General features: G+C 37.8%; 1 protein-coding gene across 2 annotated transcripts in view; it reads right to left on the bottom strand.

Moving 5' to 3' along the window:
- The window catches only part of MAGI3 (membrane associated guanylate kinase, WW and PDZ domain containing 3), a 265,634-nt gene that overhangs the window by 9,631 nt on the left and 240,037 nt on the right, over nucleotides 1-15,966 (bottom strand). For both annotated transcript variants that reach the window (XM_079944259.1, XM_079944260.1), the window contains exons 16-18: nucleotides 11,527-11,712; nucleotides 1,746-1,848; nucleotides 854-980 (exon numbers count right to left, since the gene is read on the bottom strand). In XM_079944259.1, the coding sequence (XP_079800385.1) occupies nucleotides 854-980; nucleotides 1,746-1,848; nucleotides 11,527-11,712 (416 nt within the window). The remainder of the gene's footprint in view (nucleotides 1-853; nucleotides 981-1,745; nucleotides 1,849-11,526; nucleotides 11,713-15,966) is intronic.

Raw genomic sequence — 15,966 nt, 5'->3', positions numbered from 1 at the left:
GAAGAAATGATTTATATTCTCAATACACACTTTTAAAAGAAAATTGAAGTACAGTTAATTTACGATGTTGTGTTAGTTTCAAGTGCACAACAAAGTGATTCAGTTACATGTATATATATTCTTTTTCAGATTCTTTTCCACTATAGTTTATTACAAGATATTGAGTATAGTTCTGTGCTCTACAGTAGGTCCCTGTTGATTACCTATTTTATATATAGTAGGGTGTATATGTTATCTCAAACTCCGGATTTATCCCCCATCCCCTTTCGTAACCTTAGTGTCTTCTATATCTGTGGGTCTATTTTTGTTTTGTAAATAAGTTCCTTTGTATCATTTTTTGGGGATTCCACATATAAGTGCTATCATATGATATCAATATGCATTTCTATATCATAAGGAAGGAATGTATGTTTTGGTCAAAGGGCTACTTAATTTCTATAAATGCAGCCTAAATTAATTTGAAGATTACATGTCTTCTCTACTAGTTGGTCAATATGCAACAGAACAATCAGAGAACAGAATTTTGAACAGTGCTTCCTTTAAGCAGATTTTGACTAATTTTCCTGAAAAAAGAAAAAAAAACCCACCCCAAATCCTTCCTTGATTAACGAAAACACTGCTACTTCTAGGTACTCAACTAAGGGTTAAGATTTCTCCAATAGAGGATAAACTTCTTTTTCACTCTTTACGTCGTCTCGTGGACACTAAGAGAATGCCAAACACAGAGTAGGTCCTTAAGAATGATCAGTTTGGGGAAGAAATTTATCTGAACTGATTTGCAGTTAAAATTCATCAGTGTCAGTGATTCAGCAACTGAAAAGAACAGTCCGCATCTGGGGGGAATCTCTGTTACCTGATTGTGCCGACTGCCTATGACTGAAATCATTGCAGTGTCAGGCTGTGCAAGGTGCTTGTGGTCAGACCACGAGTGTCTGTAGGAAGTGAGGACGTCTTTTCCAATTTCACCTTCTGTGACACTTCTACAGGAAAGAGAAATCAAGTCACTCTCTGAACTGAGAATATGAAAAACAGCCTAAAAGTAAAAGCGGATCGATTTCTTTTCCTTTAAAAGCTGAATTGTGCCATTCTCCCTCTGACAAACTGCTATTAAGACAGGCTGTATCTAGAAGCAGAGAGATGCCAGGCAAAAACTAGCCATTAACTCCAGCCTGGCTTCAAGTCTGTCAACACCCCCATGCTGTTTTTTCGTTTTGTTTTTGTTTTTTTGTTTTAAGGGTGTCTCAGCACAGTTTACATCAAGGAAAACTGCACTCAAGTCACTGAACCGGAGGGCAGATAAGCTGACCTTGTTACAGTGAAAAATGGCTCTCCTGCAGTACCAATGCCTGTGAAAATGCTGAATTTCTGGAAATTTAGTTTTTGTTTCTTGACTTGTATTTTCAACGAAAGACTAAAGAAATATGCACAGATACTGCTCGGGTAGTCTAAGAAGATGGTAACTGATGTGGGTCTGGGGCTTCCCTACCAAAACCGTGAGGACCTAGAGCAGCAGAGTAGGTGCTACTGTCACTTCTTTCTAATCCCCACCTGTTACGCTGCACCCTGGGCTGGGGCTGGGAAGAGGGGGAGGAAGGGACAAAGGGACCGGAGGGAGTAGACATCTCATCTTGACCTAACCGGCTGGCTTCTGCATAACTGTGTGGAGGTGAGTGGGGGTGGGTGGGTGATGAAAAGTGGGGAGATGAGCAGGGGAAAAAACCAAAACCTGAGAAGAGCAGCCCCACCTGTCCCCAGGTATGTGGTTGGCCTGTGACTGCCCCACGGGCCTGTGCTGCAGGGCTGGGCTTTGCCTGGCGGAGTTTGTTCCTGATGGTGGACCAAGATGCTCTGTTCAAAGGCGAAACAAGAGAAATAAGAATTTGTACATAAAACTGTGAAAGTGAGACAGTAACAAGTGGTTGTCACTTTCCCGACGGTAGTGACTTTACACAAGCAGCACTGCTATCAGCTGCCTGCGACTGGAACTAATGTCTTTTTCCCTGTGGCTTCTGATCGATGTTTATGTTTGAAGAGACCAGGAATCATTCTTACTGCACATGCTTTCCCTCTTTCACCTTTGTTTTGGTCGTCCACACAACATGAAAATCAGAAATGAACATACTCCATACTATTATCTAGAGGACTGAGCTCTGGGAACTACCTTATAATATATTTATGGGTTTCCAGAGTGTACTGTCCATAACTGGTAAACCACTCTAGATGACAAAAACAGGCCTTAGGAATGCTGGAGCACAGAGGCCAGTCTGGAAATCACACACGTATCTTTAACCTGCATCTTTAATGTAGCAGTAGTTATTTCACCTGACTCTAGTATCAAAGAGAAACTTATAAAATCATCCTGAGTATTGACAAATGTTTATAAAGATTTTACTGATTCTATTTTCTAAGAGCACAGATGTAAGTGAAAAAAGGAACATTTGCTTCAGTATCATCCTCAACAGCTCCAGAACTCCTGTTGTTCCTTGAAGGCGGATTTCATAACTAAGCAAAGTAACTGCTTGCATCTAGAACTAGATGCCAATTCATGGGAGATGACAGTTAAAAGACACTCTGGAGGTTGTCAGACTCATATTTATTTTTAAAGCTTAAACTTTCGGACTTCCCTGGTGGCACAGTGGTTAAGAATCCGCCTGCCAATGCAGGGGACATGGGTTCGATCCCTGGTCCGGGAAGATCCCACATGCCATGGAACAACTAAGACTGTGCGCCACAGCTACTGAGCCCACATGCCACAACTACTGAAGCCCGCATGCCTAGAGCCTGTGTTCTGCAACGAGAAGCCACCGCAATGAGAAGCCCACACGCCATAACTAGAGAAAGCCTGCACGCAGCAATGAAGACCCAACACAGCCAAAAAAAAAAAAAAAAGCTGAAACTTTCTAATGTTTTATCCCACCCAAATTTTAAAACATAGGATATTTTAAAATATCAAAGAGAGAGCATAGATTAATGATTAAGACCATGAACTTTGGAGCAAGACTGATGGGGTTTCAGGCAGATTCCATCATTCACTAGCTATGTGTTCTTGAACAAATTACTTTAATTCTCTGTGCTTCTAATCTAATCATCTCATCAATGAAAAGGGAATTACAGCTACCTCGTGGGGTTACTGTATAGATAAACATGCTTAGAACAGTGCCTGGCATATCATATTCACTATATTAATGTTTCTATTAAAATGATCATTATGGTTATCATAATCATCAAAATGATTGGGGCTATATTTCTCTTAAGGTGTACAGTCTGAAATATTTACCTAATTTAGCAAAAATGTTCCAGGTAAGAGGACATTTTTAGGTTAGAACATGTAGAAACTGATAAAATCTGAATCTCAAATATAATGAAAACACAGAAAGACTGATGTGAAAAACAAGGAATATGAATGTTTAGGAAGCAATTTCTATTGAGAGAGCTGGGACTTCAGGGTCACTAAATACATCATTATTTTATGGCTTGGATTAAGTTGTTTCTCTTCAAAGTTCTTGGGACTAAAAACATAGATAAATAATTAATTCTTATTTAAGAACTTCTTGTAACTGAAAGTAACTGAGAGTACTCTGAAAACACAGGCCAGGGTATAAACAGTGGCGGGAGGAGAGTAGTGGTATCTGGCTAGGCTGCTGCAGCAGCCTCTCTAAATTTTATCTGAAGATTTTTGTAAAGCAATGGGTTAAGTATATCTTTCCCTCAATGAGAATTAAACTTTTGCTGGAGTTTCTGTATGTAACTACTTAAGAGAAAGTGTATTATCAGAGGATAAACACAAAATCCCACAGTTAAACTTTAGCAACAAACATTATAATATATTGGGAATCATCTTTACCAAGAATAAGAATCTCATGAAAGAACTTTCTAAAATTCTATTGAAAAGATGACCTGAATAATTGAAGAGATAGCCCATACTCTTAGGTGGGGTGACTTAATATTTAAAGGTATAAATTTTCCCAAAGTTAATATATGTTCAATATATCCCAATAAAAATTGCAGCTGGATTTTTTAGAGTGGCTTAATAATTGGCTCTAAAATTTTACATGGAAAAATTTCATGAATACCTAGTTGATTTGGTGGGGGCTTGGAGAAAGACGTGCCTTAACAGACAGATATTAGAATATACCACCAAGTTACAGACTAAAAAAAAAAGTGTGTGTGTGTGTGAATATATATATATACACACACTCAAAAATTATATTTATATATATTAAAATTATATGTATATACACAATAGGTACATATAGATAATAATAGATAAACTAGCAGAACAGAATAAAGAACTTGGAGATTCTCTTTTTTTTAACATCTTTATTGGAGTATAATTGCTTTACAATGGTGTGTTAGTTTCTGCTGTATAACAAAGTGAATCAGCTATATGTATACATTTATCCCCATATCCCCTCCTTCTTGCGTCTCCCTCCCACCCTCCCTATCCCATCCCTCTAGGTGGTCACAAAACACTGAGCTGATCTCCCTGTGCTATGTGGTGGCTTCTTCCCACTAGCTAGCTATTTTACATTTGGTAGTGTATATATGTCAATGCCACTCTCTCACTTTGTCCCAGCTTACCCTTCCCTCTCCCCGTGTCCTCAAGTCCATTCTCTACGTCTGTGTCTTTATTCCTGTCCTATCCCTACATTCTTCAGAACTATCTTTTTTTTTTTTTTTAGATTCCATATATATGTGTTAGCATATGGTATTTGTTTTTCTCTTTCTGACTTACTTCACTCTGTATGACAGGCCCTAGGTCCATCCACCTCACTACAAATAACTCAATTTTGTTTCTTTTTATGGCTGAGTAATATTCCATTGTATATATGTGCCACATCTTCTTTACCCATTCATCTGTTGATGGACATTTAGGTTGCTTCCATGTCCTGGCTATTGTAAACAGTTGTGCTGCAATGAACGTTGTGGTACGGAGATTCACGTTTAAAGGGGAGGTTAATATATAGAAGAGATGGCTCCATAAATCAATGAGGAAAAGAAGTACTGTCTAATAGATGGTACTAGAAAAACTGACTCACTGTAAGGATAAAAAATAAAACTGGATCCCTCCTAAAACTATATATAAAGGTAGGCTCCAGATGGATTCAAGATCTAAATGCAAAATGCAAAATTAGAAATCCAATAGACGATAATATAAGAGAAAATTTCTGTGATATGGGGTGGGGAAAGATATCTTAAATAAAACTTCAAAAGCACAAGCCATAAGGTACTGAATAAAAATTGACTAATCTGGTGACATCTAAATTAAGACTCTCTGTATAACAAAGGGCACCATAGTCAAAGTTAACATACAGATGACAGGAAAAGGTATTTATGCTTTCTAAAACTAAATTGGACTAATGCCTATAATTTGCAAGGAATCTCTAAATATCAACAAGAAAAAGACAGCAATCCCACAAGAAAAATGAGTAAAGGATATGAAGAGGCAATTTACAAGAAAAAAAACAACCCCAAACAAGCATCCAAATAGATGCTCAAATTCATGCGTAATCAGAGAAATGCAAATTATATACCGATGAAGTAACACTTTCCTTGCTGTACACTAGCCAACTTGAAAGCTGGATAATGCTGAGTATTGGCGGGGATGTGAAGATAAAGAATCCTCAGTGTTCTGTTGGTGGGAGTGTAGATGGCTGCAGCAATTACAGAGGACAATCTGATAGTACTTGGTCAAAGTAAGCAATTTCTTTTGATCGAGCAATTTCACTCCAATAAATTCTCACGCTGTTTTATAAGGTACATATATGAAGGTACAGAGGATAGTTTGTGATAATGTGGAGTTGGAGATGGCGTGGCTGTCTATGGGGGAGGAGACAGGTAATACGCAGTAAATATACAGTATGGAAAATGGTCAAGTAGTTAAAAGCAATCGATTGTGTTCACCCAGCAACTCAGATAACTCTTGAAGGCACTTGATGCTACGATACCAAAAGCACAAGCAACCAAAGAAAAGATAGATAAATTAGACAACAGCAACATTAAACTTTTGTGCATCAGAGGACAATATCAAAACAGTGAAAAGACAACCCACAAAATGGGAGAAAAGACTGGCAAACCATATATCAGATAAGGATCTAAAATTAGAATATAAAGAAGCCTTATAATTCAACAATAAAAAAGACAACCCGATTAAAAGTGAGTAAAGGATCTGAATAGACATTTCTCCAAAGAAGATATGCAAGTGACCAACAGCACACGAAAAGCCGCTCGACATCATTAGTCACCAGGGAAATATAAATCAAAACCACGATGAGATACTATTGTATTTCACACTCACTAGCATGGCTTAAAACACACATATACATACACACACACACACAAAGGAAAATAAATGGTGACGATGTGGAGAAATTGGAAGCCTCATACATTACTGGTGGGAATATATAACAATGCAGCTGCTGTGGAAAACAGTTCGACAGTTCCTCAAAAAGTTAAACATGACATCATATGACTCAACAATTCCACACCTAGGTATACACCCAAGAAAAATGAAAACACACATCTGTATAAAAACTGTATGCCAATGTTCATAGCAGCATTATTCATAATAGAAAAAAAATAGAAACAACCCAAGTGTCTATCAAATAATGATTAAATAAGCAAAATGTATATACACATAATGGGATATTATTCATTAGTCATAAAAAGGACATGCTACAACACAGATGAAACATGAAAACATTTTGCTAAGTGAAAGAAGCCAGACATAAAAGGTCAGATATAATTCCATTTACATGAAATATCTAGCAAATCCATAGAGAAAGAAAGTAGAGTAGTGGTTTCTTATAGGGGTGATAAAATGTTCTGGAATTGGTGGGGATGGTTGCACAACCTTATGAATATACTAAAAACCACTGGCTTGTATACTTTAAAACAATGAAATTTATAGCACATGAGTTATGTCTCAATTAAAAAGAAAAAAGAAGATACAACAACTAAGTGCCATGTAAGATCCTGGATTAGATTCTGTAACAATAAAGTGACATTAAAAAAAAGAAAGCATATGGTTCTGAGAAAAAAAACCAGCATAAAATCTATAACACAATACCAGTTATACAACTCAAAAAATAAAGGCAGACACACACAAAAACATGTATTTTAAAAGACATAAATAAAGGGAGGCACATAAAATACACTGGCATAACTCCCAGTGGGAGTAGTGAGAGAAATGAGAGTGGAAAACGGAGACAAGTGAGAATAAACAGATAAATCAATGGAAAGCAAAACAAAACGAAAATGATGGCAACACTACCAGAACCATTCTAACATAGCCCTTGGTAGCCTTTGGGAACTTGTGTCCACTCTTAAAAGTGAAATGAACAAGACCTGACACAACATTAGGAATCAATTTTAAAAAATCATACAATTTAAAGATTTCTTTCCAATAAGCAAGAACAAGCAGGCTGAGTCAGTTTATGCTCTAGACTTGAGAAGGAGCTGCCCTGGTGAAGAGGTGGCAGTGTCGTGGGAATGCCACACAGCAGGGGGAGTCCCGAGTCCTGAATGTGTTTGAGAGTTTTATACCACACACGACACTTGACTTGGGAACTTGGCAAAGTAAGAACAGATACTGAATCATATCTAGCAAAAGGGGGAAAAGAGGGTGAAGGAAACAAGTTTTCTTTTTCCAGGTAACTGTCTTTTATTGATTTACAGTGAATGGCTTATGGAGAGGCGGGGAGCAGTATCACATGGGATGGAATGCAGCTTTGAGGTATCGCTCTGAATGTGTGATTTCTGAAAACAGCTGTAGAGCTGTAAGTATTCATTTGACTCTTTAGTGCAATTGACAGACTTCAGAGAAGCTTGGACGTCTTACGAACTCCATGAATGGGACAGAAGGGACACTTTCTAATTTACCTGAGAAAAGTAAGAGATTCTAAATGTTCCCACAGTTTAATAAAACTTAAGAGTATAGTAAAAATAAGGTGTAATCACTGAAATGTGATTTTACATGTCAAATGTGATTGTATTTTAAGAGGTTGCACCTACATATGAAATAACACTTTAAAGCATGGATCTGCTGGGGTGTTTCCCGCCACCCTTCCACTTTTCGTAAACACTGATTGGCCTTATATAAGAAATCTTAAGATTGTCCAGAAGACAAGTCCAGAAGTATTTGGGCCAGAATGTCAAAGTTATTATTATTATTTTTTTTGCCGTGCCACGCAGCTTGTGGGATCTCATTTCCCAGACCAGGGATTGAACCCCAGCTCTCGGCAGTGAAAGCTCGGAGTTCTAACCACTGGACTGCCAGGGAATTCCAAAGTTAATTTTTAAATGGAAGAGAAACAACTGAGTAATTTTGGACAACCTCTCGAAAACACCATCAACAATAAAGGGTAATTTTGAAAAAAAAATTATACTAATATCATTCAGCAGTAGAAAGACCACTTCTTTCTCTGTCTCAAGACTACTCAAAGTGTGGTCTGTTAGTCAGCAATAAGATGCATACTGATACTGAGAGTAAAAATTTTTTAATTTTATAATGATTCGACAGAAAAATTTTCATTTTTCATTTAATTTTTATTGAATTTTACAAAAAATGCTGGTCTGTGATGAACTGGGAAAAAAACCACTGATGCTTCTATATATGGTTTAAGAAACACTGATGTATACTACTGCTAGTTCCACTACTTCTAGCAGCTTCTATCACTACTGCATGCCAAGCATGGTGATATAATTGCACTACACACATCATTCTCAGAACAACCCTGAAATGTCACAACCCTGTGGCACTGAGGCCTGCTTTTCTTTGTGGGTCACGGAACAGAATTTAAGGCTAAAAAGCAGGCCAAAGAGATCATGGTAAAGAAACTGAGATAAAGAAATCTTACCAAAATCATAAGTAACAATAAGCCTTCATTCAAAAAATTTGACTGAGCACTTACTATGTGGTTAACACTGTTTTAGGCCCTTGGGATTTAGCACCAAACATGACAAAATCTCTAACTTCATGAATCTTATGACTTTACATTCTAGTAGGGGAGACGACAATAAACAAATAAACTCATAGTTCAATAACCTCATGTAGAGATAAGTACAATGAAGAAAAGTAAAGCTGAAAAACAGAAAGAGACTCACAGACATAGAAAACAAACTTAGAGTTACCAAAGGGGAAGGGCGATAGGGGAGGGATGAATTAGGAGGTTGGGATTAACATATACACACTACTATATGTAAAATAGATAATCAACAAGGACCTATTGTATAGCACAGGGAACTATACTCAATATTTTGTAATAATCTATAAGGGAAAAGAATCTAAAAAAGAATATATATATATATATATATATATATATATATATATATATATATATATATACACGCACATAACTGAATCACTGTGCTGTACCTGTAAAACTAACACGATTTTGTAAATCAACTATACTTCAGTAAACATTTTTTTAATTAATAATCAAATTTTAAAAAAAAGTAAAACTGAGTAAGGCAAGACTGGGTCAGGCAGGGGGAGGGTTATTTTAGATACCATGATTAGTTAGGGAAGGCACAGCAGTTAGGAGCACAGATTCTACAGCCTAGAGCCTGTATTCAAATACTTGTTCTGTCACCAGTTTTATGACCAGGGGCAAGTTCTCTAACTGCTTGGTGGCTCATTTCCTCGCCTATAGAATGGGCCATTAATAGTGCCGACCTAGGGTTAGTGTGAGGATTAAATGACTTAGCAGATGTAAAGTACTTAGGACAATAGCTGCCACATAGTAAGTGCTTCTTAAATATTATTATTTCCTTAGGCAGTGAGTGAGGGAGGCAGCCATGCAAAGACGTGGTAAGATAATGACAGCTATCACTAGATGAGCACCTTAGGGTACTTATGCAGATTATGTACATTTTCACCTTTAATTTTCACAGTGATCCTGAAATAGATATCATTATTCCCACCCTACAGATTAAAAACTGAAGGTTAGAAATGTTAAGTGGCTTGTTTAAGGTCAGACAACTAGCTAATAGGTGTCAGTGAACTCTTGTCAGTCAAAAGCTTACTTCTTCTATTAGGCTTATATTGCCTCTGCTAGGTATCGGCATAGAACTGAAAATCTCCTGACTCTTACTTTGCTCATTCGCTCATTCATCCATTTACTCATTCCTTCATTCAAAAAAATATTTACTGAGTGCCTAGCAAGTATCCTAGTCAATCGGTAACATTTTCTTTGTATTCAAAGAGCAGACCCTTTAATAGGGAGTTAGTGATGTAATAGTGCTCAGTGAATTGCAGAGATAAGGAGTGCTATGGGACTGGGGGAGGAAGCCCATGTGCACAGAGGCCAATGAGGACCAGTTCAAGAGAGGATCTGGAAAAAGAGACAGATCTTTGGAAAGATCTGAGAATTTGGAAAGAACTGGGAGGTAAATTTAAAAGGCAGGCTGGGAACAAAATCATAAAACACTTTCTGTGCACAGAGCGGGGAAGCACTGGAGCTTGCACTGAAGAGGACTTTAGAAGGAAGAATCAGCAGAGTCTGGGACAGAGTCTGGGCAGAGTGCAGAACAGGCTAGAGAAGGGAAAAGAGCAGAGGCAGGGATGTCACAGTGTCTTAGAATGAGAAGGGGCCTCCGAGAGCAGCCAGACGAACTCGTGTCCACAAAGAAATCCCCCTACAGAATCTTGGACAGAGGGGAGATTTATGTAGAACCTTAGATACAAAGGTATGCGAGTGGTACAGGAGGAAGGGAAAAGAAAGGAATAATCAAAAATTAAAAGACCTGAAAACTGACTAGATTAGAGGATCATGGGGGGCACGGGGGACATGAACACACATTACGGTACAAGGAATTTTAACATGGAAGACTGACCCTTCGCAATTCTGTTGCTTTTGGCTTCTCATAAATTTTACAAGATCAGGAAAAATGAGATGAGCATTATTTAACGGTTACCTTGTAATTCATAAACAAAGACCATGAACCGGTGCTATTCAAAAATGGTTCCTAATTAGAAATTCTTAATGATCAAAGGCAGCCTTAAAGCAAGGCAAGACACTAAGTACGTTTTATGCCCTATTTACTGGCCATTCCGATGCACTCCCCTTCCCCCATTTGTAAAGCAGCTACCAGAACGAAGCCCTGCCTGCGAGGCAAGGCACACTATGGCACGGGCCTGACATGAAAGGCTTGATATCAACAGTGACTTTCTTGGAACCCTTTAGAGGATTTTCTCTCACTCAAGCAGAGACTTAAGACATTATTTTCAGAAAATAAGATCTGAAAAGCATTACCAATGTCTTTTGCTCTGGGTGCTTGCTCCTCCAGCACATAAATAAATGGCCACCACTCACTAGCTGTATTATTTTTCTTGAGCTACTGACGACTTTATAATAAACTGTCTTTTAAATTCATTAAATGGAAAAGGTAAAAAATGAGACTCCCGAGCGTATGAATGGTTCTATCACTGCAGTGGTTCTGGCAATGCTGGAGGAAGCCACTGCCTTCTACAGGCTCTGTGTCCCTCAGATCAGTTTGGGGAAGGCACGTCTACTGGTTCCTTACCTTCTTCAGCAATGACTGTTAGTGTGACGGTGACACCGGCATCTTTGATCAGCTGAACAATGTTATCATGGGACAGTTCAACAATGGACTGCCCATTCACTGCAGAGATATGATCTCCAACTTTCAGCTTCCCACAGCGATCAGCTGGACTTCCTTCTATGACTCGGCCAATTTTATGAGGAATAACTATGGGAAAAAAATCCCCAGGTTTTTCAATTATTTAACATATCTTGGAGTGTTGGATTTATCATCATCATCATCATCATGAAAAATTCAACATAATAACATCAAAGAAAATTCTTTAAAGATATATCAAAAAACCACCACCTGTGATCATCCTATCCAAATGCAACTACTTTCATATTATCTTCCACTCTTTCTCCACAGGCATAGATACTCTTTACACAGTTGCAATCATAGCATATAAACCTTTTTGCTTCTTTCCACTTACCAGAAACCTTTTTCCAATTTTTATAATGTCATCCTAATGATCCAGTTTAAAGGCTACTGACCTCAGTGATACTTATGAGAATATCTCATGTTTCTTGTTTGCTGTTGGCTGTTGAGGCTGCATCATGTTTTTGGCTATTTTAGAAACGGCTACAATGAGATCATCTTTGGTTCTGTTGAAGGGGCATTTACTCCCACAAGGAATCTTGTTAATAAATGCAGTTCAAAATCAAGTTTAGGACTCAGATTGGTCAGAAATCCAGTTACAGTGAAATGACTGCTCATTAAAATGAATCATACTTATTTCTAGGGCAAAATTAATTCCTTTTATTTAATGCCTTTAGATTTTTTTAAAAATCAGAAAAGCGGAGTGGAATTAGAACATTAATGTTTAACATTAAGATTATTTGGCTTATGGATAAAATCATACCCTGAATGCACAAAGCTGAATCTAAGACGTTTGCAAAGACACTCTGTGCAGCTCTATTATATCTCTAGCATAATGCTAAAGGCTTTCTTAGAGTAACTACTACGACACTTCACTGTTACTAAGCCTTAAAATGAGTTCTCAGACATTCAGGAAATCTTGTCAAAATATCTTTCACCATTTAATAAGGGGCATTTGTACTGAGAAACAAATGTTCCTTCTATGTTCTCTAAGAATTTCTTTGCCTAGGTCAGTAAATTTATCAGGCATTTGAGCTCCTGCTGAATATGTAGCCTTATTGTTATGAATAAGGATAATTTAATATTTTAAAATGGCACTGTGATTATGTTTAATTTCCATAGTAAAATGGGCTCCTTACTAGGATTTCTAAATTATATCTAGGTGTATGTTAGGGCCTTTTTTTTTTTTTTTGCGGTACGCGGGCCTCTCACTGCTGTGGCCTCTCCCGCTGCGGAGCACAGGCTCCAGGCGCGCAGGCTCAGCGGCCATGGCTCACGGGCCCAGCCGCTCCGCGGCATGTGCGATCTTCCCGGACCGGGGCACGAACCCGTGTCCCCTGCATCGGCAGGCGGACTCTCAACCACTGCGCCACCAGGGAAGCCCTAGGGCCATTTTAATAGACCTTCATTTGGACTGGAAGTTATTCTCGGCCATGATTTATGTCCCCATGGACAGTGAATGCCATTCCTTGGCTCTTCTAGGATTATACATTGGGAGACTTTATCTTAAAAATGAGGAAGTCACTGTTGGAAGCAAGTGCCTTTTAGCTCTGAATTATATCAAGCACTTATTATGCCATTTTCCCTATAAACTAATTAGAAAAGCTCCAGAGCAGCATGGGCCATGTCCTGTGCCAGGCAGCATGAGCTGATTGCCCTGATAGTACGACAGGTGGCACATCAGAAACATAGGGAGAATCACACAGAGGCCCTGTGGTGACCTTCTAAATCAATATCTTAGTTACTCTCCTTCTTAGAAGAGATTTACTTGTACACAGGTGTTCATTCCAGATCCCCTGAGAGGAAAATCATTCAGCTCCCTGGAACACTGAAAGGGGTTTGTTCAGACTTGGGAAAGCATCACACAACATGAATCTCTGATGTCTCAGGGGTTCCTTTCTCATCCTGTGAGCAATGTGGTCAAAAGGAATTGGCAAATCTTGGTACAGAACTTCACAAAGGGTTAATTGCCGAGGTGAGAGAAGATAAAAGTAGTCAGATTGTTATTTTCTTGACATTTATAGCAGCACCACCAAAACAGCTAAAAATAGTAGACCAGTAGAAAGATAACTTCTGAACATTCTCTGAATAGACTGGGAAGTTTTCAGAGTAACTGCATGGCTAAGGAAACGTCTAAGTCCTGCCTTGTTGTTGGTATATGCAAACTCTATAGGCATCTGCCATAAAGCCCATTTATCCGTCTTCAATCATCTTGGCCTAAATCTGTCTCACAGACTGGCTAGTCCAGCTGCTGGGATCACTTCAGTGCTCTTAAAACATTTCTTTTCAGGAAAAGAAAGGACAGTAACTGGAAATGTCCCCTTCTCAAAGAAATCCTTTGCAACCAGAACTGAAAAGTATATAATAACAGAAACACTGAAACCTCTGAAGTACTGGCAATGCAAAAAGTAGCCAAGTCCTTTTCATCTTCAATAGAGGTCTTTTCTAAGTGCTTCATTCATGTAGGTCTGACACAAACTGGGTCCAGGGCAAGAAGGATGCTGGGCCTGGATCCCTGATCTTTGAAAAAGCCAACAGTAGAGAATCTTAGAATTTTATAACTGGTATTAGAGGTGCTACTGGGAACTCGTCTTGTGACAAATGTCAGCAGTAAATATATTTCGGCAAAAGGGAAAAAAACCCCAACAATCTACACTGTGCAGAATACCAATCTATATCAAGACAAGATCCATAAAGAATGATCTATTCTGACAGACAGGTTTCTGTCCTTTTCACCTGTGCTAACTCTTTTCTAAACCAAACTTTCATTGTTATGCAGTTTGCAGCAACACTCATTTCCTGCCACCATTAGTTGCTGCCTCAATCCTACATTTTAATTGGGCTTTCTTTCCTATCTCATTACTCAAATATTGATAAACTTTTTAACGTTTCTTTAAAAAAAAAAAAGGTCAAGAGGCAGTGGCAATTTTATAAATAATGATGATAACAATGGTAGCAGAAACTACAATAAGCAACAGCAGCTAGCATTTATTGAAGGTCCAGGCAAAGGGCTTCACACGCAGTATCTCCTTTAATCCGCACAAACACACGAGACAGGAAGTGTTATCATCATCCTCATTTCACAGTGGAAACTGGAGCTCTTGGAGGCTAAGTAATGTGCCCAAGATCAGACAGCTATTAAAAGACATAAGCAGGTCTAGAATCCAAGTTTGTCTGATTACGAAGCCCAGCACTTAATGACACTGTCTTATACAGAGATCTAGCATCTATGGTAAGTAAAACCATCAAAATAGTAAGAAGAAATTTAAACAAATACATATAAAAAGATTTTAAAAATTTAAATATAAACAAATAAATATACACAAATAAAATATTTACTATATAATGTATTGAAGTATAATAATATAAATTTTAAACAAACAAGTATAAAAATATGTTAAACATATTTAAGTAACATAATTTATTTTACTGAATTCCTCTAATTTATTTTACTGAATTCCTCTATATCTCCTAGTTTTATGGTGAACACTAGACTGTCACCTAATTTTTGTGGTGCTAGAAAAGGAGTATCCTCAATATGAAAAGTGGTTAGCATCTATCATGTTGAGTAATAATCTTTCACTATTTTTGTTAATCTGAATGCCTGGGATTATTGCATGGAATTAGAATGAGAATATGATTATCTAAAATGGAAATCAGTATTTTGAAAAACAAATAACCAATGATACAAAATAAACTCCACCTAAATGCTGCTTCCTTTTATTTTTCTGACACAGGCCACATGATCATCCTCAAAGCATCAGTGACAGTTCCAGTTCCAAGCGTTACCATAGCAACGGCTTTTGGAAAATGGAAACTAGTATCAGTGAGCAGTGACCTGATACTATAGTAATAACTCATCCATGTCACGGAATCTTCTTCCTCTACACAACTGCATTAATTCCAGCAAGATTTTTGCAAATTGGTTTGGCTCACAACACTTTACTGAAAGTGTTTTCTTTTTTTACTAAGGTTTTAGTGACCATCTAGTCTAAAAGGATCTCACTACCCAAGATATAATCAAATCCACTGGCAAAGGCAAGAATGCATTTTCATGTGGTCAAAGATTTTTATCACTTGACTTGGAAAAATAAAGCTACCAGACAAGCATAATACATAAATATTAATTTGCTGGTTCTCATCTTACATTCATTTGGATTTTACAATTATATTTAAAGATGATTATTTCTTAGAAACATAAAGACATGACAAATATTTAATTTGCTGAATCATAACCGCCCTGAACATACTAGAGGTAATTCCTCCTTTGTTGAGGGAATTAATACACATACTCATCCTTCTCAGACAACATTCTGTTAAGCT

This window comes from Stenella coeruleoalba (assembly GCF_951394435.1).
Source record: "Stenella coeruleoalba genome assembly, chromosome: 1".
Taxonomy (NCBI): domain Eukaryota; kingdom Metazoa; phylum Chordata; class Mammalia; order Artiodactyla; family Delphinidae; genus Stenella; species Stenella coeruleoalba.
Note: the sequence above shows the minus strand (reverse complement) of the source record. Positions and strands in the feature narration are given on the sequence as shown.